General features: G+C 52.1%; 2 protein-coding genes across 9 annotated transcripts; one reads left to right on the top strand and one right to left on the bottom strand.

Annotated features, from left to right (window-relative positions):
* Window positions 1-4295: 4295 nt before the first annotated feature.
* LOC137456850 (uncharacterized) lies at window positions 4296-9969 on the bottom strand. Its single transcript, XM_068168518.1, is given in 4 exon segments — window positions 4296-5317; window positions 5320-5829; window positions 6975-7545; window positions 8284-9969. Coding segments are annotated over 4 exon segments (2889 nt in total). The 5' UTR covers window positions 9307-9969; the 3' UTR covers window positions 4296-4532.
* A 6010-nt stretch (window positions 9970-15979) lies between these two features.
* Window positions 15980-21599, top strand: LOC137456858 (rho guanine nucleotide exchange factor 17-like). Of its 8 annotated transcripts, none has more exons than XR_010991144.1 (8): window positions 15980-16065; window positions 16250-16496; window positions 17339-17425; window positions 17838-17905; window positions 19008-19155; window positions 19821-19995; window positions 20612-21004; window positions 21438-21599. XR_010991144.1 is itself a non-coding variant. In XM_068168530.1 (8 exons), the coding sequence occupies exons 4-8, from the start codon at window positions 17895-17897 to the stop codon at window positions 21554-21556; spliced, it is 588 nt and encodes a 195-aa protein (XP_068024631.1). In that variant the 5' UTR covers window positions 15980-16065; window positions 16250-16496; window positions 17339-17425; window positions 17838-17894; the 3' UTR covers window positions 21557-21599. The 8 variants fall into 8 exon arrangements, 3 of the variants coding, with proteins under 3 accessions (XP_068024631.1, XP_068024632.1, XP_068024633.1); XR_010991143.1 differs by having other exon boundaries at window positions 17838-17932; window positions 19705-19995; window positions 20870-21004; XR_010991142.1 differs by having other exon boundaries at window positions 17838-17932; window positions 19702-19995; window positions 20870-21004.
* The last annotated feature ends 1851 nt before the right edge of the window (window positions 21600-23450 follow it).

Here is a 23450-nt window from a genome sequence, read left to right as displayed (position 1 = left end):
TGACCTAAGCCTCCCAAATCCTTACCCAATCCTCCCAAATACCCAAGGAGGAACTTGGTCAAATCCAGGCCAAATTCCCCCCAAAACCTCCTAAATCCTGCACCAACCCCCCATAACCTGACCCAAACCGCCCAAACCCTTCCCTAAACCTCCCAAATTCTGGGCAGGATGTGACGAAATCCTGCTTCAATCCAGAGACTAAATCCTTCCCAAATCCCCACAAAACCTCCCAAATCCTGAACAAAACCTCCCAATGTCCTACAGAGGAACTTGGCCAAATCCTGACCAATTCCCCCCAAAAATTCCTCAGTCCTATCCCAGCCCCCCAACAACCTGACACAAACCTCCCAAGTTCTAACCAAGACCTCCCAAACCTAGGCACCACCTGACCAACTCCTGACAAATTCCCCCCCAAACCTCCCAAAATCCTGAACAAAACCTCCCAAATTTCTAGAGAAGAACTTGGCCAACTCCTGGCACGAGCCAGAACAACTCCTGACCAAATCCTACCCAACACCTCCCAGACTCCAAGAGAGGAAGTTGGCCAAAGCCAAACCAAATCCCCCAAGGCTTGCTGAATCCAGTCCCAACCTCCTCCAATCTGACCCAAACCTCCCAAATCCTGACCCAAACCTCCCAAATCCTGACCCAAACCTCCCAAATCCTGACCCAAACCTCCCAAATCCTTCTCCTAATCTACCAAAGTCCTAGGGATGAACTTGGCCAACTCCTGGCCCAAGCCAGAACAACTCCTGACCAAATCCTGCCCAAAACCTCCCAAAGTCAAACGGAGGAACTTGGCCAAATCCTTCCCAAATCCCCACAAAACCTCCCAAATCCTGCACCAACCCCCCACAATCTGGCCCAAACCTCCCAAATCCTCAACAAAAACTCCCAAATTCTGGGCAGGATTTGGCAAACCCTGCTTCAATCCACAGACCAAAGCCTTCCCAAATCCCCACAAAACCTCCCAAATCCTGCCCAAAACCTCCCAAAGTCTTAGGGAGGAACTTGGCCAAAGCCTGACAAATTCCCCCCCACACCTACCAAATGCTGTACAGAACTTGGCCAAATCCTGGCCCAAACGAGACCAAAACTTCCCAAATCCTTACCCAATCCTCCCAAAGACCCAGGGAGGAAGTTGGCCAAATTCAGACCAAATTGCCCCCAACACTTCTTCCATCCATTCCCAAGCCCCCAACAACCTGACCCAAACCTCCCAAGCTCTAACCAAGACCTTCCAAACCTGGGCACAACCTGACCAAGTCCTGACAAATTCCACCCAAAACCTCCCAAATCCTGCACCAACCCCCCACAACCTGAACCAAACCTCCCAAATCCTGAACAAAACCTTCAAAGTCCTAAAGAGGAACTTGGCCAAATGCTGACAAATTCCCCCAAAACCTCCTGTGTTAGGTTAATGCCAATTCTGGGAACAAAAAACCCAAGCAGGGTGGAGGGCTTGAGGGGACTTTACCCTCCCTGCAGGGCGTTGCCCCCCAGGAAGCTGAGTCTGTTCCACTCCCCCCTCCCTGCCCAGCTAGGCTAGAAAAAGCAGGACATCGTAGCTGTTGGCTCTCCTTTTGGCTCCTGCCCCTGCTGGATGAGAGCCACTGCAGCTGCCCTCCTGCTCCTCTGCCACGTGGTCACACCTGATCCTTCTCCCTGCTGCCTCCTCAGAGAAAGACTGGTTTTGTATTTGTCCCTTTGTTTGTCCCACTCCCATCCATCCTTCTCCCTTGCCCTTGAGAACCTTTCCTGTTATTGTTATATATATATATATATTGTTTAAAGACAACTCTTTACCTCTCTACTTCCAAGCTGACTCCAAATCATTGCCTGGTGGATTTATCCTTCCTTTTCTCCCCTCTCTGTTGGGAGGGAGGAGGGGGTGGTGCTGAGGGCTGGAGGCCCTCCAGGGGGTGGTGCTGAGGCTGGAGGACACCTGGGGGGTGGTGCTGAGGGTGGAGGTCCCCTGGGTGGGGGTGCTGAGGCTTGGAGGCCCTCCAGGAGATGGTGCTGAGGGCTGGAGGCCTTCTCCCTGATCTCCAGCAGCTGCTTTCTTCTTCCTTGCCCAGGTTGACCTCTCCCACTTGTCCCCAGAGGAGCGCTGGAGGTGAGTCTGGGCTGGAGGAAGTCACCCAGTGCTTGAAGCTCCCCCCTGGAGCTGCTCCTCCCAGGAGAGGACAAACCCCCAGCCCTGGGGGCTGCTGCCACAGGGGAGGCCTCAGCTGCCTTGGACTTGCTTTGACCTCCTCTGCTTGGAAATGTCCCAGGGAGGTTGGAGAAGAGGACCTCTGAGGGTCTCTTCCCACTTTGCCAAGTGGATTCTCCAGGCTGGAGGAGGCTTCACCTCCCTGGGGCTCTGGAGGACCAGGAGGAGGCTTCACCTCCCTGGGGCTCTGGACCAGCTGCTGGGTGGCATAGGTTGAACCATGCTCTTCACCTTGGAAGTCCTCACAGCTCAAAGCCACCACTGGTGGTGGTTGGGCCATGGCCTCTGGCAAGACCAAAGCCACCTGAGGACAGCCTCACGTGGATCATCTTCTCTGCCTTTGTGGTGAGGAGGTTATGAAATTTATGACTATGAATTTATGAATTATGAAAAATATTATTTTATTAATTACCAAACTATTAATAACCGATTAATCACCAACTTATATACATGTTCTAGTGCACGTTCGTGAAATAGATTCCACAACTGGCTTAGTGTTATGATTAGAACGTAATTGAACTATCTAGAAACCCTTTCTATATTTATATAAGGAAGGGTGCAGTTCTGCCGCTTGGCCACTAGATGGAGACTCGGCGGGACGCGGGCGGCTTCTGGCTCTACACAGCAATATTATAATCTGTCTATGCGTCAGCGCTTACTCTGCTAGACGCGGATCCTTTGAACCGAGTGCTAGTGGGTGGAAAGCACGTGGACGATATTCAATTCCCTTCAGACAACAGGGATCGGTCCTGGTCGGGGTCGGTCCGTGGGGTCGGCCCTCAGGAGTCGGCTCGCACGGCAGGGCGGGACGACGGTGGCCGGTAGGTGGGCTCGAACGAGGGAAGCAGGCGAAGCTACGGGGGTCGGCCCAACCACGGCGAGTCTCAGGGCTGATGCAAACAGCCTCGGGGAGAGAATGCGGCTGCGTTAGGCGGCGGATTCTCTTTACCGAGCTTAAAGGAGTAACAGGACTCTCAGAGTGGTCCCGGTTCGATGCTAGGCATACGTGGACTCGGTTATCAATCGAGTCCCTTCTCCCCGGTAACTGGGCAGATCTTACCCTCGGGGGTCAGTCCAGTCCTCCGGTGGCACGATGGGCTCTCCCGGTCGGCACGGCTGGCTGCAGCAACGTTGAGCTCCTCAGGCTCAGCAAAGGTCCTCCCTCTGTGCTTCTTCACTACGCAGACGCTTCCAGCATGCGTGCATGTATAACAGAAGCTAATAACAATAAGCTCAATGGCGAAGGCTGCAGCTCGAGAGTTGCTCTCTCGAGCTAGCACAGAGACAAAGTAAATGAGGGGGCAACGTGTTCACCAACTGGGGTGATACTTATAGATCCCTCGAGGCTGGGCTTGACCAATGGGCACTCTCATAAGCAACTGGCTTCAGCCTATAGAAAGCGTGAAGCTAGGCTTATGCCCATACTTGGTGTCAGCACGAGCGCTGCATGCGCTGGGTGCGTGCAAGCCTGGCTAATGCCTTGGCTTTTGTCTTCCTCCTGGAGGAGGGGGAACTTGCCCACATGCTGGGACAAGATTCAGTATCGGGGCATAATGTGCCTTCACCACAGCCTTCCTCTGGAGGGGTCTCCTCTGTGTTCTCCTTCCAGCTCTTTGCTTCCTTGGCCAAGCTCTGAGGCTGTCACCACCCAAACCTTCTTGGGTGTCCTGGTGCTCTTCCCAAGCTGTTGGAGGGTGGCAGGAGAAGATCCAGCAAGAGGTGTCTGGGGTCTCCCAAACCCTTTCCTTCTGTCCCTGCAGATGGTGACCCTCTTCCAGATGTGGGTGGTGCCCCTCTACTTCACCATCAAGCTCAACTTGACTTCGAGAATGACACACAAGAGACTCAGTAAGTTTCTTGTATTATGCTTCTATTCTGGCGCGCCTGACACAGGTAGAATCATTTCAAAAGACCTGTGTGTCTTCAGAGAGTTTTGGGCAAGCTTTTATGCAAAGAGTTATCTGTCTATAATGACAGGGGTCCAGATGCTTCCTATCTATACAAAGCTTATCTATCCAGATGCTTCCTATCTATACAAAGCTTATCTATCTAAAAGAGCAGAAGTATACATATTATGTAGGTGTCCTTTATCTTATACAAAAGATCATCTTGTCCAAGACTAACAGAAGTAAATCACTGAAAAATCCTGCTATTCCTTATCTATCCAAAGGCTGTCTGCCAACCCCTCTCCCCCTCCCTGCATTCCAGCATTTCAGCTAACAAGCAGAAAATTCTTATCAACTCTGTTATTCTGTTAATGAGACTTTTCTGTTCATCAATTCCCCCCCTTTCTTACAGCCAAGAGTATATTCCTATACTATATTTTCTTAAAATAATGTCCTGTTTCCAGCTCATGCCTGAGTTTATAATTTTTATACTTATGGTAGGATTCTACACTACTCTTTCCAGTACACATAATTATCTTAATCAAAACTAGCAGTAATATTATTAATAAAACAATCATTACAATTCCCAGCAACAACTGTTTAAGCCAGCGTATATTGGGCATCCATGAGGTTAACTCTTCCCAGAGGTCTGATAATCCATATGATGTATCATCCTTGCTTACCTCATGTAATACTTTCCCCTGTTCCCTTATATTTTGTACATCAGTTTTAATTTGTCCTGATCTATCTACATAGGTGCAACAAGTGGTGTTTATCAGGGTACACACCCCTCCCATTTCAGCTGTAATAATATCCAAAGCCAGCCTGTTTTGTAGTGACACACTGCTCGCAGACTTAACTTCCACCTGCAGATTCTGCACTGCATCAGCTGCTGAATTAGCAATGACTTCCATTGTAGCTGATATATTTACTATTGCTTTTTCAAGTTGTGCAACGCCTAATGCAGGGAACAATGCTCGAACAAAACTGTGATATCCAGTATTGTATCTGACAAGGGGATTTGCTGTCCTTCTGTGTCTTCTCCAAAGAGTTCTCCAATATCCTCTAGGCAGGATCTCATGATGGACAGTGATTTGTGGGGTTAAGTAGCCTGCAGTGCAAACTCCTGTCCATTTTGGGGGTAAGCTTTTTCTGGCATGCCCATCCCCACATAACCACCAATATCCATAAGGGAGTAAGCAACTAATTTGACTTAATAGGCGACACCAGCCCCTACAACATCCAGCCTGCTTTCTTTAGAAGAGGTACAGCCATTTCCCTGAACCCATGGATTGGCACCTGAGACTTCTCCAGGGGAAGAGTAATTCCAGCTGCAGCCCAACGCTGTTAAATTTTGCCATCCTACCTTATTTTCACTACTTTCATTACTTTCTACAAAAAGGGTTCGTGAAGGATCTACAATTAATAAGTCAAACTTTGGACCCAACCTTTCTGAGCTATCTTTCCCATGCTGACAATTGTGGAAGTTACTATCAGATGTAGTCACCCAGTCTGACGGCCCCCATGTCCAATTCATTGAGGCTACCCCAAATAAAGGGGTCCTCATTTGGCCTCGAGGAAGTTCAGTGCATATCCAACAGTTAGAAAGATTAGTTTGCAAAGCCAATTCTTGACTAACATTTAAGTACATATTGCCTTCCCATCCTTCAATAGTATTAACCAACAAACAAATCACGATTATCGATACAGCTTGAGCTTCAGGGGTCCCTGAGATTCAAGTTTCCATTCTCTTGCTGAAGTCTTCTTGACTCTGGTGTGGTGAATCCAAGCAGCTTGTTCCTTGATTTTGATGGCTGTGAAGGATGTCAATAACACCTGATATGGTCCGGTCCACTTGGGCTCCAGAGGGTTTTCTGAAAGAGATCTCACATAGACATAATCTCCAGGTTCCACATCATGGACTGCTCTGTCTAACCCTCTCACATTGGTTCCAATCACCTGTTTGTTAACAATGCTCAGGTTCTTATAAATTTGCTGAACATACTTGTTCAACATTTCCTCTCTAAATTGCCCTGGTTCAGAAGGGTCCATAGTTCCTACTACATAAGGTCTTCCAAACAGGATTTCAAATGGGCTCAACCCTTCCTTTATTCTTTGCTTAGTTCGAATTCGCAACAGGGCAATTGGTAATGCTTGTGGCCAAGGAAGGTTTGCTTCCTGTCCAATTTTTACTATCTGGTTTTTGATTAAATGGTTCATTTTCTCCACTTGCCCACTCGAATGTGGATTGTAGGGGGTGTGGAGTTGCCAATCAATCCCTAAAATTTTGCTCACCTGTTGCACCACCTTGGCCACAAAATGAGGTCCCCTGTCTGAGGAAATAGCAGCAGGTACCCCAAAACGAGGTATTATTTCTTGTAACACTGCCTTAGTAACCTCCCGTGCTTTGTTTGTGCGACAGGGAAATGCTTCTGGCCAACCAGAGAAGGTGTCAGTGAGTACCAACAGGTACCTGTATCCCCCCTTTCTTGGGAGCTCAGTAAAATCAATTTGCCATTGTTGTCCTGGATAATTTCCTCTGCTAATTTGTCCCAGTCTAACTCCTCTTCTTACTTTGGGGTTAGCCTTAAGACACACCTCACATTGCCGGGTTACCTGTTCGACCGTGGTGTATAATTTCCGTGCTATACACTCCTGAACCAATTTTCGATACAGGGCTTCTGCTCCCCAGTGAGTCTTTGCGTGTTCCATCTGAACAAAAGCCCAGAGAAGGTTCGTGGGAATGATTAATCTCCCATCCGGTGTCCTGGCCCAGCCCTTTCCTGTCCTATTCCCCAAAAGGTCTTTAATTAATTTCTGATCCTCTGTGCTATACACAGGTTCTGGCTCTTTTTGCTCAATTGACAGTTTACCATCTGGGATCAAAACAAACTCTGACACCTTTCTCCCCTCCCTGGCCACCCTTTTAGCTGTTTCATCTGCCAGTCTGTTGCCTCTTTCTTGACCAGTATTTCCTTTTTGGTGTGCTTTGCAGTGCGTTATGGTGACTTTGCTTGGCTTCTGCACTGCTTCTAGCAGCCTCAGTATTTCTTCTGCATGTTTAATACCTTTTCCTTGAGATGTCAACAGTCCTCTTTCTTTCCAAATGGCTCCATGGGCATGTACCACCCCAAAGGCATACTTGGAGTCAGTCCATATGTTTGCACTTTTCCCTCGGGAAAGCTCAAGAGCTCTGGTCAGTGCTATTATCTCTGCCTTTTGAGCGGAGGTGTTACTTGGTAGGGCTTCTGCCTCGATTACCTCTTCTCCTGTAGTTACAGTGTACCCAGCTTTTCTTTCTCCCTGGATCACAAAACTGCTTCCATCGGTGTACCAGTTATGGTCTGCCTTTTCTAGGGGTTCTTCCTTCAGGTCAGGTCTGCTGGAATAAGTGGCCTCAATTGTTTCCAAACAATCATGAATAACTCGTTCTCCATCACCACCCTGGAGGAAAGAGGCTGGATTGACAAAGTTAGCAACTTTAATTTCTACATCATCCTGCTCCACTAGGATGGCTTGGTATTTAAGAAATCGTTGTGGAGACAGCCAGTGTCCTCCCTTGGCTTCTAGAACAGCAGAGATGGTGTGTGATACTAGGACTGTGATCTTCTGCCCCATTGTGAACTTTCGAGACTCTTGAATGTTAATTGCAACTGCTGCCACAGCCCTCAGGCATCCTGGCCATCCCTTGCTTACCTCATCCAGTTGTTTAGAGAGGTATGCCACCGCCCTTCGGTAGGGTCCTAAGGTTTGTGCTAGGACTCCGAGTGCTATCCCTTGGCTTTCATGGGAATACAATCAAAAAGGTTTAGTGACATCAGGTAGGCCTAGTGCTGGTGCCCTCATCAATTCCTTCTTTAAGGTATGGAAAGCTTGTTCAGCTTCTCCATTCCATTGCAAGTCCTTATCAGTCTCTTTCAATAATTCATAGAGGGGTTTCACAAGCAGGCCATCATTATAAATCCACAACCAGCACCACCCTGTCATTCCCAAAAAGGTTCGGAGTGCCTTTACTGTGTTTGGAAGTGGAATAGAACAGATGGCCTCCTTTCTTTCAGGGCCCAGCACTCGTTGTCCTGCTGTTAATTCATATCCCAAGTAGGTTACTTGCTGCTGTACTATTTGGGCCTTCTGCGGGGAAACTCGGTACCCATGAAGTCCCAGGAAATTCAGCATACTCACAGTCCAGCTTTCACATTCCGCTCTGGTCTGGGTGGCCAGCAGGATGTCATCTACATACTGTAGCAGAGCTCCGTTGCCTTCTGGCCTGTTCCACTTCTCTAATTCTTTTGCGAGCTGATTTCCAAAGATAGTAGGGCTGTTCTTAAATCCTTGGGGCAAGACTGTCCGAGTTAATTGACACTTTCGGTTAGTTTCTGGGTTCTCCCATTCAAAGGCAAACAGTGGCTGGCTCTCAGGGGCCAGGGGTAAACAGAAAAAGGCATCCTTTAGATCCAAGACGGTAAACCATTCTAATTCTGTTCTCAATTGATTCAAGAGGGTATATGGGTTTGCCACCACAGGATGGATATCCTTTGTTATTTTATTTATAGCCCTTAGGTCCTGCACTAACCGATACCCTCCAGCTGCTTTCCTTACAGGTAAAATTGGAGTATTGTAAGCTGATTCACACTCTGTTAGCAGCCCATACTTTAAGAATTTTTCTACAATAGGCAAAACTCCTTCCCTATCTTCTTTCCTTAAAGGATATTGTTTTAATCTAACAGGTTGAGCTCCAGGCTTAAGATCTATTATCACAGGTAGGGCATTTTTGGCCCTTCCAGGCTGCTCAGTGTCCCAAACCCCAGGATATACTTGATCTTTTATGCTTTCTTTTATTCCGTTTTTCTCTTGTTGAGGGCTCATTAATGCAAGACTTAAAACCTCAATCAACTGTTCCTCCCTTACTCTGAATTCTACCTTCCCCTTATTAAATTTAATTTCAGCTCCCAATGCTTCCAACAAATCCCTCCCCAGCAATGACTTTGGGGCATTTGGCATATATAAAAATTTATGTAAGCCCCAAGTTTTACCATATTTATATTTAAGAGGTTTAAAAAAATATGCCTTCTCAGTTTGACCTGTAGCCCCTACCACAGAAACATAGCTCTCATCCAGAGGCAGCAGTGCTTGATTTAAGACTGAAAAGGTTGCTCCTGTGTCAACTAGGAATTCCAGTTTATTTTCTTGTTCCCCTAGCTTCATTATAACCAGAGGATCTGCTAGGGTATTTATAGTCTCCTCCGGTCCTCCCTAATCATCCTCTTCTAGTTGTGCCTGTATTCTGTTTTTCTTTTTCCTCTCTGGACATTCTCTTTTCCAGTGTCCCTTCTTTCTACAAATCGCACACTGATCCTTTTCCAACCGCACTCTATTAGTCCCTTTAGTCTTCTTACTTTCCTGCAACGCTGCTACCAACATTCTCTTCTCTTTTCTCCTACTTTCTTCTTCCCTGTTAGAAAATACTCTCCATGCTACATCCAAAAGTGCCTCTAAATCCCTTCCCTGCGGGGGTAACAACTTTCGCAGCTTCTTTCTGATATCACTAGCAGATTGGCCAATAAATAGGGATACCAGTTGTTGTATACCTACTTCTGATCCGGGGTCAAGAGAGGTGTTTTTCCTCATTACTTCCCTCAGCTTATCCAAGAATTCTGAGGGTGATTCACCAGGTCCTTGTCTGACTGAGTATAACACAGACCAGTTAATTGCTTTCGGAATGGCTTTTTCTATTCCCCTGGCTACAAACTCCCGGTATTCCTCCAATCTAGTCCTTTGCAGCGCATTGTTTGTATTCCATTCCGGATTTTGGAGTGGAAATACATCTCCAATGTTTGCCCCCCCTCCCCGGGTTTGAATTCTTTCTGTTGCAAGCTTCAATCCATGTTTTTCAATTAATTGTTTCTCTGTTTCAGTCATTTGTTCTAATAATAACTGGATATCGTCCCAGTCTGGATTGTGCTGCCTAACCATGAATCGAAAATGTGTAGCTGTCCCTGTGGGATCATTACGATAATTTTTAGCCTTTTCTCTCCAACTATCCAAATCATGACTTGTAAAAGGCACCTTAATCCAGACTGGGTCCCCCTCAGGCCCTACTGCTTGTCGCAGGGGGGCTTGAATGAGTACCTGGGAAGCCGGGGCATTTGCTTGCTGTCCTCGGGTCCTTCTTGCCACTGGGCTTCCCTGAGCATAGCTCTGGGAACTGACTCCAGTATCACTCTCTGAATTGCTGCCACTCCCAAAACCTCCGACATTATTTTCCGAACTCTCTGTCACTACCTCTTGCAATTTTCCTGGAGATTGATAAAATTCAGGCAGGTCTTTTATTTCCTCAAGTTTAAGACACCTCTGCCCTATACTACACGCAGAGCAACACCTTTTCAACTGTGTCTGCCTCTTATTCTTGGCCTTGTTTTCTTTTTCAAGGGCCAAAACCATTGGATCTGAGGGAGCTCTAACACCACAGTCCCTTTGAAACTCCGGATGCTCTCGGAGATAGAAAAACATATCAGCATATATTGTCTCATCCCATTTCTTTTCTCTTCTTAAAAACAACATCAATTGCAGTAAAGTATCATACTCCAGACTCCCATTTACAGGCCATTTCTCTCCACCATCTAATTTATATAATGGCCACCACCGGGTACAAAATTTAATTAGAGTCTTTTGATTTGTTGACCCTCCTGGGGGGCCTCCAATTTCCCCCCAGTGGGCAAGTATACAACCAAGTGGGCTGTGTCTTGGGATCTCACTACTTTGTCTCCCTCCCATTTTACACAATACAACACAGTACTTTCTTTTTACAGCACACAGAACACAAAACAAATACAAATACAACTACTACAATAATGACCGGTCCTTAGCACACAGTTATTGGCCACACACACTCAGTCACACATTCAAAACCTCTCGTACTTTATGTTCTTTAGGGACCCTCTTGGCCCCTCGCACACTTAAACGGTACTAATAATTCCCTTTGGGACCCCCCTGGTCCCACACTACAGACAATGTTCATGATACATAAACAATGCCTATAGTTACCTTTGGGACCCCCCTGGTCCCAACCCAAGAGCTCTTTTACCTAGGGGTGCAATAAATGCCTCTCTCCCACGCAGGGCGTCCCCTCGCGACTTACGGAGCTTACCCCTTTCATAGAAGCATACCTTCTCTGTGCTGGCAGTCTTGTCTGTCCCTGCAGCGATCTGATGAGCAGCGGAGCTCTCCTCAAGAATTTCTCGGCGGGCCCTGAGAGGTCCGGCTCCTCAGCAGGTCCTGCAGCCAAACAGAGTCGTCCTGCCGCGGTCGCCAAATTGACTTCGAGAATGACACACAAGAGACTCAGTAAGTTTCTTGTATTATGCTTCTATTCTGGCGCGCCTGACACAGGTAGAATCATTTCAAAAGACCTGTGTGTCTTCAGAGAGTTTTGGGCAAGCTTTTATACAAAGAGTTATCTGTCTATAATGACAGGGGTCCAGATGCTTCCTATCTATACAAAGCTTATCTATCCAGATGCTTCCTATCTATACAAAGCTTATCTATCTAAAAGAGCAGAAGTATACATATCATGTAGGTGTCCTTTATCTTATACAAAAGATCATCTTGTCCAAGACTAACAGAAGTAAATCACTGAAAAATCCTGCTATTCCTTATCTATCCAAAGGCTGTCTGCCAACCCCTCTCCCCCTCCCTGCATTCCAGCATTTCAGCTAACAAGCAGAAAATTCTTATCAACTCTGTTATTCTGTTAATGAGACTTTTCTGTTCATCAAACTGGTGGAGGTTCCTGGTCATCTGGGTCCTCTTCTCAGCTGTCACAGCTTTTGTCACCTTCAGGGCAACCAGGAAACCTCTGGTACAGACAACCTCCAGGTGGGAACAGGGCTCCTGAGCCTCTGGAGGAGGGCAGCTCCTCACCCTCAAGGTTAACCCGGCTGGAGGACCTCTCTCCCCCACCTCCTCTGCCTTGAACTGTGGGGGTGTTGGACCACCTGTTGGTGGCCAGCCTGAGACCTGAGGGACCTGGAGAGCTACCCTTGGGGGGCTGGTGGCATCACCAAGGGCATTCCTGGCATGGAATCCAGGTGCTTGGGGCATCTGGAGATGCCAAGGTTTGGGGCTGGGAAGTGAAGGCCATGAGCAGCCCCTGGCAGCTGCAGGCCTGGGGCTTGAATGAGGAGCTTGAAGCTCTGATGGCCCTGGGAAGTGACCTGGCATGAGGGCACTGAGGCCAAGGGCTGAGACCTGCCCCTGGGGCACAGCAAGCCCAGGAAGGCTCCAGGCTGGGGGCAGAGGGGCTGGGAAGTGCCTGGGGGGAAAGGCCCTGGGGGGGTTGGTGGCAGAGGCTGGAGAGGAGCCAGGGGGTGCCCAGGTGGGCAAGGAGGGCAGCAGCAGCCTGGGCTGGAGCAGCAATGGTGTGGGCAGCAGGAGCAGGGCAGGGATTGTGCCCCTGGGCTGGGCACTGGGGAGCCCACAGCTGCAAGCCTGGGGGCAGGGTTGGAACCTCCCTGTCAGGAGGACCTTGAGGGCTGGAGCAGGACCAGAGAAGGGCAAGGAAGCTGGGGAGGGGTCTGGGGAAGGAGGAGAAGGCTGTGGAGAAGTTGTGAGGAGCAGCTGAGGGCCCTGGGGGGGTTGAGGCTGCAGCAGAGGAGGCTGAGGGGAGACCTTGTGGCTCTCTGCAGCTCCCTGAGAGCAGCTTGCAGCCAGCTGGGGCTCAAGGGCTGCTCCTGAGGGCTGGGCCAAGAGGAGATGGCCTCAGGTTGTGGCAGGGCAGGTTGAGCTTGGCCCTGAGGAGCAATTTGTGCCCCTTGAGGGGTGCCCAGGCCTGTGGCAGCTGCCCAGGGCAGTGGTGGAGTCCCCATGGCTGGAGGGGTTGGGAAGCTGTGGTGCTGAGGGCCCTGTGGTGGTGGTGCTGGGGCAGTGCTGGGGCCATGCTTGGCCTCCATCACCTTCAAGGTGTTCTCCAACCCAGACCATTCCATGACTGTATGAAGCCTGTGACCTTCAGCTTGTCCTCCCCTCACCTCCATCCTCTACCTCAGTTGTCCCTCCTGGCTCCTTCCAGGACCTTCTGGAGCTGGTCTCCTTCAGGAGAAGCAGAAGCAGTTCTACTCTAGGGGGTGGGTGGTGAAATGGATTGTCTTCATGCTGGCTCCTGACCTCCTTGGGTTCCTTCTCCTCCTCAGGTTGGTCTACAAATGGTTCCTCCTGATCTACAAGATCAGCTATGCCACAGGCATCGTGGGCTACATGGCTGTGATGTTCACCCTCTTTGGCCTCAACTTGTTGTTCAGGGGAGGACATCTCAGGTGGCTTCCAGCTCCTGGGAGGGGCTGGGAGGCGAAGGACCTCAAGCAGGAGAAGATAGTGGCCATGGCTTCATGGCAATAGCCCTTGGCTTGGACAGCTGCTGGAGGAGGTCATTCTGGGCATGGCCTTTCCTCCCTGGGAGGGCCAGGGGGGAGGTATTAGGTCCTCAAGGGATGGTCTTCTGGCTGGAGCTGCTGCTCCTCCAGGCTTGATCTTCTCCTGGGTGGACCTGATGCTCCTCAAGGCCTGATCTTCTCCTGGCTGGAGCTGCTGCTCCTCAAGGCTTGATCTTCTCCTGGCTGGAGCTGCTGCTCCTCCAGGCTTGATCTTCTCCTGGGTGGACCTGCTGCTCCTCAAGGCCTGCTCTTCTCCTGGCCAGAGCTGCTGCTCCTCAAGGCTTGATCTTCTCCTGGCTGGACCTGCTGCTCCTCAAGGCCTGCTCTTCTCCTGGCCAGAGCTCCTGCTCCTCAAGGCTTGACCATCTCCTGGCTGGAGATGTTAGGGCCTCAAGGCTTGACCATCTCCTGGCTGGAGATGTTGGGGCCTCAAGGCTTGGGGCTTTAAGGGTTGACATTCTCCTGGCTGGAGATGTTAGGGCCTCAAGGGTTGACCTTCTCCTGGCTGGAGATGTTGGGGCCTCAAGGGAATTCTCCTCTGTCCCTTGGGACTCAGCTTTGGTCACGCCACAGCCACTGCAGAGGAGGGCAGGGAAGCTGGGGAAGGGCCTGGAGAACAAATCTTATGGGGATCGACTGAGGGAGCTGTGGATGGTTAGTTTGGAGAAGAGGAGGCAGAGGGGGAACCTCACTGCTCTTCACAGCTCCCTGAAAGGACATTGTGGAGAGGCTGGGGGTGGTCTCTTCTCACAGGTAATGAAGTGATAGTAGGAAGAGGGAATGCATAGAATAGACTAGAATGGATTAGACTAGGCTAGACTAGACTAGAACTAACCAGGTTGGGAAATGACCTTTGAGATCATGAAGTCACCGTGTCCAGAGAAGGGCAAGAAAGCTGGTGAGGGGTTTGGAGCACCAGCTCTATGAGGAGAATCTGAGGGAGCTGGGGTTGATTAGCCTGGAGAAGAGGAGGCTCAGAGGAATCCCTTATTGCTGTCTAGAACTGTCCGAAGGGAGGTTGTAACCAGGTGGGCATTGGTGTCTTCTCCCAGGTAACCAGCACCAGGATAGCAGCACAAGAAGCAATCCCTGTCCTTCAGCATGGCCTTCCCCCTACAAGGTGCATCTCAGCTCTACCTAAGCTGTTGGCACCCACTCCTTCCCCTTCGAGTTCCCCAAGCCCAATGCCCTGCTCAGCTCGGAGAAGCCTTTGAGGATGCCAAGAAGAAGCTGGGTAAGAGCAGGGGCCGGGGGAGTGGATGTGGCAGTGGGCTCAGCATCACAAGCCAGGATAGGCAGGCCTCCATCCATCTCACTTCCTCATCCTCCAAAGTTGTTTTATTTTCCCATCTTCCAGCAAAATCTGCCTGGACCCAGAGTTCCTCAATGTCATCTCCACCATGAAGATGAGGAGCGGGATGCAGGCACTTGGTGCTGGTGCTTGGGTTCAAGCATCCTACAGGACCTGCAAGTCCCTTCCTGGAGGTGGTCAAGGCCAGGTTGGTTGAGGCCTTGAGCCACCTTAGAACGTCAATAGAGGAGAGATGTGGAGGTGGTGGAGCCGGTGCAGAGGAGGGCAGGGATGCTGGGGAAGGGCCTGGTGAACTAATGTGATGGAGATGGTCTGAGGGAGCTGTGGATGGTTAGTTTGGAGAAGAGGAGGCAGAGGGGGAACCTCACTGCTCTTCACAGCTCCCTGAAAGGACATTGTGGAGAGGTTGGGGGTGGTTTCTTACAGGTAATGAAGTGATAGAACCAAGAGGGAATGAATAGAATAGAATAGAATAGAATAGAGCAGGTTGGAAAAGACCTTTGAGATCTTGAAGTCATCTTGTCCAGAGAAGGGGACAAAAGCTGGTGAGGGGTTTGGAGCACCAGCCCTATGAGGAGAATCTGAGGGAGCTGGGGTTGATTAGCCTGGAGAAGAGGAGGCTCAGAGGAATCCCTTATTTCTGTCTTGAACTGCCCGAAGGGAGGTTGTAACCAGGTGGGCATTGGTATCTTGTCCCAGGTAACCAGCACCAGGATAGCAGCGCAAGAAGCAATCCCTTTCCTTCAGCATGGCCTTCCCCCTACAAGGTGCAGCTCAGCACCACCAAAGCTCATGGCACCCACTCCTTCCCCTTCGAGTTCCCCAAGCCCAATGCCCTGCTCAGCTCGGAGCAAGCCTTTGAGGATGCCAAGAAGAAGCTGGGTAAGAGCAGGGACCGGGGGAGTGGATGTGGCAGTGGGCTCAGCATCACAAGCCAGGCTAGGCAGGCCTCCATCCATCTCACTTCCTCATTCTCCAATGTGTTTTTTTTTTTCCCAGATTCCAGCAAAAACTGCCTGGACCCAGAGTTCCTCAAGGCCATCCCCACCGTGAAGATGAGGAGCGGGATGCAGGCACTTGGTGCTGGTGTTGGGTTCAAGCATCCTACAGGACCTGTAAGTCCCTCCCAGTAGGTGGTCAAGGCCAGGTTGGCTGAGGCCTTGAGCCACCTTGACACCTCAATAGAGGAGAAATGTGGAGGTGCAGGAGCCAGTGCAGAGGAGGGTAAGGAGGCTGGGGAGGGGCCTGGAGAATAAATCTGATGAATTGCAACTGAAGGAGCTGGGGGTGGTTAGTTTGGAGAAGAGGAGGCTGAGGGGAGACCTCTTTGCTCTCTGAGGGTCTTTTCCAACCCAGATGGTTCTGTGATTCTGTCCCCCATTCCTTCCTCCTTCCTCCTCCTGCACAGATGAAGAGCTCCCCAGCTGCACGGAGGCCTCTGTGGAGACCACGAGCTCAGAGGAAGAGCCAGAAGCTGGCTTCATGCCCATCACTGGCCGCTCTGGGCAGAGCCGGCGCGGCGAGAGCCCTGCGGAGGGGCGAGCCCTGCGCCGCTCGAGCCGCGGCTCCTTCACCTGGGGCAGCCTGGAGGACCTCCTCAGCCTGGACCCTGAAGGCCATGAGAGCTCCATGTGGTTGGGCTGTGAGGATGGCTGGTGTGTATCCTGTGAGGACAGGCTGAGAGAGTTGGGGCTGTTGGGGCTGAGTCTGGGGAAGAGAAGGCTCCGAGGAGACCTTCTTGTGGCCTTCCGGTATCTGAAGGGGGCTCCAAGACACCTGGGGAGGGACTTTTTAGGGTGTCAGGGAGTGATAGGACTGGGAGGCTGGATCCAAGCTAGAGAAGGGGAGATTTAGATTAGACATTAGGAAGAAGTTCTTCCCCATGAGGGTGGTGAGAGAGTGGAACACGTTGCCCAGGGAGGTGGTGGAAGCCTCATGCCTGGAGGTTTTCAAGGCCAGGCTGGATGTGGCTGTGAGCAGCCTGCTCTGGTGTGAGGTGTCCCTGCCCAAGGCAGGGGGGATGGAACTGGCTGATCCTTGAGGTCCCTTCCAACCCTGACAATTCTGTGATTCTGTGAATGGGAGAGAGGCTGTGGGGAGACCTAAGAGTGACCTTACAGTATCTGAAGGCGGCTACAAGAAGGGTGGAGCGAGACTGCAAAGGCCTGCAGTGACAGGAGAAGAGGCAATGGCTTCAAACTGGAGCAGAGCAGATTTAGATTGGATGTTAGGAACAAGTTCTGCGCCATGAGGGTGGTGGAACACTGGAACAGGTTGCCCTGGGAGATGGTTGAGGTCCCATCCCTGGAGATATTCAAGGTGAGGCTGGACAGGGCCCTGGGCGACCTGAGCTACTTGAGGATGTCCCTGCTAACTGCAGAGGGGGTTGAACTGCCATGACCTTTGGAGGTCCCTTCCATCCCAGACCATGGATGGGGTATGGGCCCCTCCCCACCCCCATCCCAGGTGAGCCTCCAGCTTTGCTCTTCTCCTGCAGCATCCACGTGTAGCAGTCCTCGGACAACATCCGTAACGGGGAGAGCAGCGTGAAGATGCAACACGCTGCTGCTGTCATGTGCATCTTGTAAGTGATGAGCAAGAAGCTCTTTTGGCTCTAGGATGTGCCTAGCAGGGTGCTTCGGGGTGGGGGGTGGGGGGGCAAGCAGGACTTTCACCCTGTTGATAGGGCAAGGGGCAAGGGATGTAAACTACAGCACAGGAGGCTGCACCTCAGGCCGAGGAGGAACTTCTTGATTGTGAGGGTGACAGAGCCCTGGAGCAGGCTGCCCGGAGAGGTTGTGGAGTCTCCTTCTCTGGAGACTTCCAAGCCCCATCTGGATGTGTTCCTGTGCAACCTGTGCTGGATTCTATGGTGCTGCTCTGGCAGGGGGGCTGGACTCGCTGATCTCCAGAGGCCCCTCCCAACCCCTAGCATCCTGTGGTCCTGTGATCCTGGGACTCTTCATCTGGTTGCCAACGAGTTCTTCTCCCTGCAGGTACCTGGATAACCAAGTTATTGTCTCCTTGGCCAATGGGGAGCCTGTTGTGTACCAATGGGAGGCAGGTGAGGCTGGTCTGGAGACATCCAAAGGTACTGGTGGGGTTAAAGGCAGCCCCAAAGGGATAGTTGTTGGGTGGGTGGCATGGGCAGCCCCTTGTTGAGGGATGCCTGAGGTGCTGGTGGCTTCCCTGCTTGCATAGTATCATAGAATCATACACTCCTATTGGGTTGGAAGAGACCTTAAAGGTCATCTAGATCCAAGCCCCTGCCATGGGCAGGGACAACTCCCACCAGCCCAGGTTGCTCGAGGCCTCACCCAACCTGGCCTTGAACACCTCCAGGGCTGGGGCAGGGAAGGGGCAGCAGGTTGAGGGAGGTGATGCTCCCCCTCTAGTCCAGTCTGGTGAGACCACACCTGGAGCACTGTGTCCAGTTCCAGAGCCTCTATTCCAGGAAGGATCTGGAGGTGCTGGAGGGTGTCCAGAGAAGATCCACGAGGAGGAGCAGAGGGCTGGAGCTCCTCTTCTAAGAGGACAGCCTGAGGGAGTTGGGGCTGTGCAGTCTGGAGAAGAGAAGGCTCCGAGGAGGCCTTCTTGTGGCCTTCCAGTATCTGAAGGAAAGCTGGGGAGGGACTTTTGAGGGTGTCAGGAAGTGGTAGGACAGGAGGGGATGAAGCAAAACTAGAAGTGGGTAGATTCAGATTGGATGTTAGGAAGAAGTTCTTCCCCAGGAGGGTGGTGAGAGCCTGGCACAGGTTGCCCAGGGAGGTGGCAGAAGCCTCATGCCTGGAGGTTTCTAAGGCCAGGCTGGAGGTGGCTGTGAGCAGCCTGCTCTAGTGTGAGGTGTCCCTGGCCATGGCAGGGGGGATGGAACTGGCTGATCCTTGAGGTCCCTTCCAACCCTGACAATTCTATGATTCTATGACATCCCTTGAAGGGTTCTGGAGACCCAAAACTGGAGTCAGGTGGAGGTGTGCCTCCTCCTTCTGGTCCCTGCCTACCAGCTTGCATCCCCTGGTGTCTTCAGCTCATGTCCCCTTTTGCTGAGGACCTGGAGGTGGACATCTCCGCCCCCCACAACATGGGATGGTCCTAATGGCTTGGTGAAGATGGAGATTTCTTTGGCAGACTTTTGACTACCAAGCCCACTCCCACCACCCTCACAGGCTGCTTCTGGGACCCCCAAAACTCCAAATGCCTGTCCCTGGGCTCCCCAGGGATCCTCATCACCGAGATGGTGGCAGTGGCCGGGAAGCTGTGGTGCGGCTGCCACAGCCAAGTCATCGTCCTCAGCACACCACCTTGGCACAAGAGGTACAGTGGGCAGCAGTGGGAGGTCTGGAGGGGTGGTGGTGATCATTAGTCTGTAGAAGAGAAGACTGAGAGGGGATTTGATAAATGTTTTTCAATACCTGAGGGCTGGGGGTCAAGAGGGAGGGGACAGGCTCTGCTCAGCTGCACCCTGGGATAGAGAGGGGCAATGGGTGTAAACTGCAGCACAGGAGGTTCCACCTCAACATGAGGCAGAACCTCCTTAACTGTGAGGGCCACACAGCCCTGGCACAGGCTGCCCAGAGAGGCTGTGGAGTCTCCTTCTCTGGAGTCTTCCAAGCCCCATCTGGATGTGTTCCTGTGTGACCTGTGCTGGATTCTATGGTGCTGCTCTGGCAGCGGGGCTGGACTCGACGATCTCCAGAGGTCCCTTCCAACCCCTGGCCTCCTGGGAGCCTGTGATCCTGTGTTTGTTGGCATTGTGGTGGGTTGAAAGTTCCCCCCCCACCCCCAACACTAAATTTGCCAGAGCAGCTCAGTTGGAAGCAAATGAAAAAGCTGATCTTTATTTTCCCGTTTTCCACCCAGCAGTGATTTGTTGACGTTTGACTGCTTTCTGTTCAAGATCTGTGGGGAAATTTTAAAGGCACAGCCTGAAACCCCCCCAGCAGCCTCACTGGCATGGCTGTGCCTCTTGTCACCCCCAGCACACGCTCCAGGTGGGCCAGGACAGCGGGCGCGGCGTCACCTGCATGGTGAGCGCGGGCAGCGGCGTCTGGGTGGCACTGCAGAGCAGTGCCCAGGTCCGGCTCTACCACGCCACCAGCTACGAGCAGTTGGCCGAAGCTGACATCACCCCTCCCGTGCACAAAATGCTGGCTGGTGAGTCCCCAGCTGGAGGCACAGCTCCTGTGGGTGCCCACTGCGGTCGTACCCATCAGGGTCTCCTGTGGATGCCCGTCGCGGTTGCCAGCGGGTTTTGGATGTGGTGCTTGGGGGCTGTGGTTTGAGGGGGTGAACTTTGTAGGAGTAGGGTTCTGGGTTGGACTTGGTTGATGCTCAGGGCCTCACTTCTGCTCCACCACTGTCCAGCGGCCGTGGCCATGATGCCATATTGCACCCCAGGCACTCCCAGACGTCTCTGGGCTTGGCTGTTGCCTCGCAAGGTTTTTCCTCTCTGGGTGCCTGTGCTCGGCTGGTGCCGAGTTGCCCAGCAGAGACCTTTGGGGGAAGGAAAGTCCTCTTTTGCTTGCCTGTGTCTCATCAGCCATTTGCTCTAAGAGCTGTCAGGCTTTTGAATGAGCTCCAGGCTTTTGAATGGTTTACTGTAGAGGAGTGGGCCACAGAGTTCCACCTCCACCCTGCCCCGCTTTGGATGTCTGACCTGGCTGCCAAGTTGCAGAGACATGCAGAGCAGTTGCCTCAGATTGGAGGGAAGTTGAGTGAGGGCATCACTGACTGGCATGCAGTCAGCACGGCCCTGCTTCAACTCCCCCAGAATGCAAGCCTAAATGTGAGCAGGCAGGAAAGTCAGGGGAGCCAACTGCACAAAGCCCTCCTGGAAAAGACAGAGGCTTTGGGGAAGGCAAAAAGAGCACTGAAGAGGACCAAGGAGGCAAAGGAGCTGGAAGCTCAGCAAAAGAAGCAAGAGGAAGAGGAAGCTGATGGCATGAAGAAGGCAGCAGTGCTGCAGCAACAAGTGGCTTTGTGCCTGTGTGAGCAGCAGCTGTTGTTGATGCTCCTGCCTTTTTCACAGGAGCCACAAGAGGCTGGCATGGCACTGGCAGCGGCGTCTGGAGGAGAACCCTACTCTCACAGCCTGCCTGGGGCTTGCTGGGGAGCGAGGGGAAATTCCTTGGAGCATCTTCCAGTGTGATTCCTCAGTCTTCAGGTGGGTTCAGAAGTCTGGTTGGCTTTTGCCTGTGTTAGTGAGAGAGTGGGAGTCTTTGCCGTGTCATTTGTGGCCAGGTGGAGTGGGAGCAAAGAAGCTGCCTGCTTCTCCTGATGAGGCCAAGGCAGTTCCTGTGAGGTAGAAAAGGTGTAGGGTCTAAGGGTCAGCAGATGCCATTTGGGGGTGTGCCTGGGTTGGTTTGTTTGGAGCCTCTGGACTTTCTTTCCTGGGCTTTAGCAAGCCAGTGGACAGTCATGGAAAATGGTCTTTCTTCCTCTCTGTGTGTCCCTTTCACCCTTTGTTTCCTCTGGAGGGCTTTCATGTCTCCACAGCTTGACAGTGTCCTGTCATGGCCGATGGCTGTGCATGGACATCTCCTGGGCTGGGTCTGCTGCCGTAGAACTAACTCTGGATTTTGCTTTGTCTCTCCCAGCCACTCGTGACAACACAACCAGATGTGCGTGGGCTTCTGCCTGGACATCTCCTGCTCTTTCACCACTGGGAACTGATGTCTATTTTTTATTTGTTGGCACTGATGTCATTTTGATTTGAGCTGACCACAGGTTGTCAGCCACAATAAACTATTTTACCCTGAGAGGAGGTGGCTGTGTGTTTCCATCGACATGCCAGGAGCCTAAACCAGTCCTGCTGCTGGAGACACCTGGGTATCCCCGGCAGGAAATCCAGCTCCTCTTCCCCTGCTCTCAGAATGAGGCTCAAGCTCTCCTTCTTCTGGCGTGGTTTGGTGCTGTTGTTCTGGTGGTGTGGTTTGGTTTTTTGGCTTTAGTGGTGTGGTTCTGGTGGTGTGGTTTGGCATTGTGGCTTGTGGAGAGGGTCCGGTGGAGTGGTTTGGTGGTGAGTTTTTTGTGTTGTGGTTCTTGTGGTGAGATTCTGGTGGTGTGGTTCTAGCCTAATGGTGTAGGTCTGGTGGTGTGGGAGTGGGAGGAGTGGCAGTGGTGGCTGTGGTGGTGGCAGAGCCCGCAGCAAGCTGCCCGTGTGCTGCTGCCGATCACCACGCAGAGGGTCCTGAGGTTCCTGCGGCACAGGACGGCCCGGGTGAGCCCCATGCCCTGTGGGAGCGGCAGAGATGAGCTGCAGCCTGAGGGCCAGGAGCGTGCCAGCAGCAGCCAGCACAAGCAGCGGGCCTGGGGCAGAGGCTCACACTGTCTTCGCTGCAGGGGGAAGACAGGACATCTCACACAGCAGATTTGCCCCCAGCAGGGCTGTATTCCCTAAGAAAAGGTAGAAAAGGGGTCAAAAAAAGGCCATGAATTCCCAAGCCTAGTGGTTCAGCCACCTCTGCCAGGCACAGCCCTTGGACGTTCAACCACCTTTAGGCCCATGAGACGTCGTACATCAGGTGACATCCAGGAGGTCACCTCCACAATGTTCAGGCCTTTGAAGCCAGCAGCAGTCTCCAAAGCCTTGATAAAAAAACACCCAAACCAACCAGATTTGGCATCAAGGAACACATCCGAGCTAGTGGCAATGGTCGAGGCTCTGCTTTCCTCTTCTGCAGCTGAGGAAACCCAGCTTGCACAAACCCGGTCACAGCAGTTCACCATTTCCTCTCCTAACCCCCAGCAAATGCTCCCTGGCCTCCCTTCCCCTTGACCTCCCTCCACCAGTGACACAACCTCCTTTAAAGCCAAGCCTGTCCTGGGCTACAGCCCTGGATTCTGCCCTTCTGCTCTGCTCTGCTCCGCTCTGCTGAGACCCCAGCTGCAGTGCTGGCTCCTGCTCTGGGGGTCTCGGCACAGGAGCTGCTGGAGCAGGGCTGGAGTAGGCCATGAAGGTGATCAGAGGCTGTTCAATGGCAGCATTAGCCTCAGAAATCTCTTTGCCTTCCTGCAGCGCTTCCTACGTGCCAATACAGGGCAGTGGCTGCCCTGCAGCTCCAAAGGGAGACCTCCAGCTCCTTCCTTAGCAGCACCAGTGCCAAGAGCTGCAAAGTGCTCTCCATCAGGCCTGGATCTCCTCGGCTGTGACACCCCTGAGCTGGGATGAGTCAGTAACTGCTGCCACTTGTACAGGGACCTGTGGAGGCTGCTCCAGAGGAGAAGACAGGAATGAGTTGAGGACTACTGTGTGGACAGGCTGAGAGAGTTGGGTTGTTCAGGCTGGTGAAAGCTATGGGAAAAGGCTCCTGAGGAGCCCCCCCCCCCCAAAATGGCAGAACACCGACGGTGCAGGGCGTGCCGGAAGGGATGCCGAGGTGTGGGGGGATGCTCTGAGAGGCATCGGCAGGGCTCCAGGGACAGCGCAAAGGGCCGAGGAAGGAGCTGGGTTGAGCCACTGGCCTCTGCTGCTGGCCTCAGCCAGGGTCCTGCTGATGTCACAGCTGGGTTCCTGAATTGTGGCACCTTGGCAACCGTCTGTGTACTCGGTACCTGGCGGTGCTGAGTGTGCTAGGCGAGTGCGTTGGTGGTGTGCTTTGGTGGTTTGG

This window comes from Melanerpes formicivorus, unplaced genomic scaffold, assembly GCF_026170545.1.
Source record: "Melanerpes formicivorus ecotype bairdi unplaced genomic scaffold, bMelFor1.0.p_v2 SCAF_141, whole genome shotgun sequence".
NCBI classification, from domain to species: domain Eukaryota; kingdom Metazoa; phylum Chordata; class Aves; order Piciformes; family Picidae; genus Melanerpes; species Melanerpes formicivorus.
The sequence above is the reverse complement of the archived record's forward strand: the minus strand, read 5'-3'. Positions and strand labels throughout refer to the sequence as shown.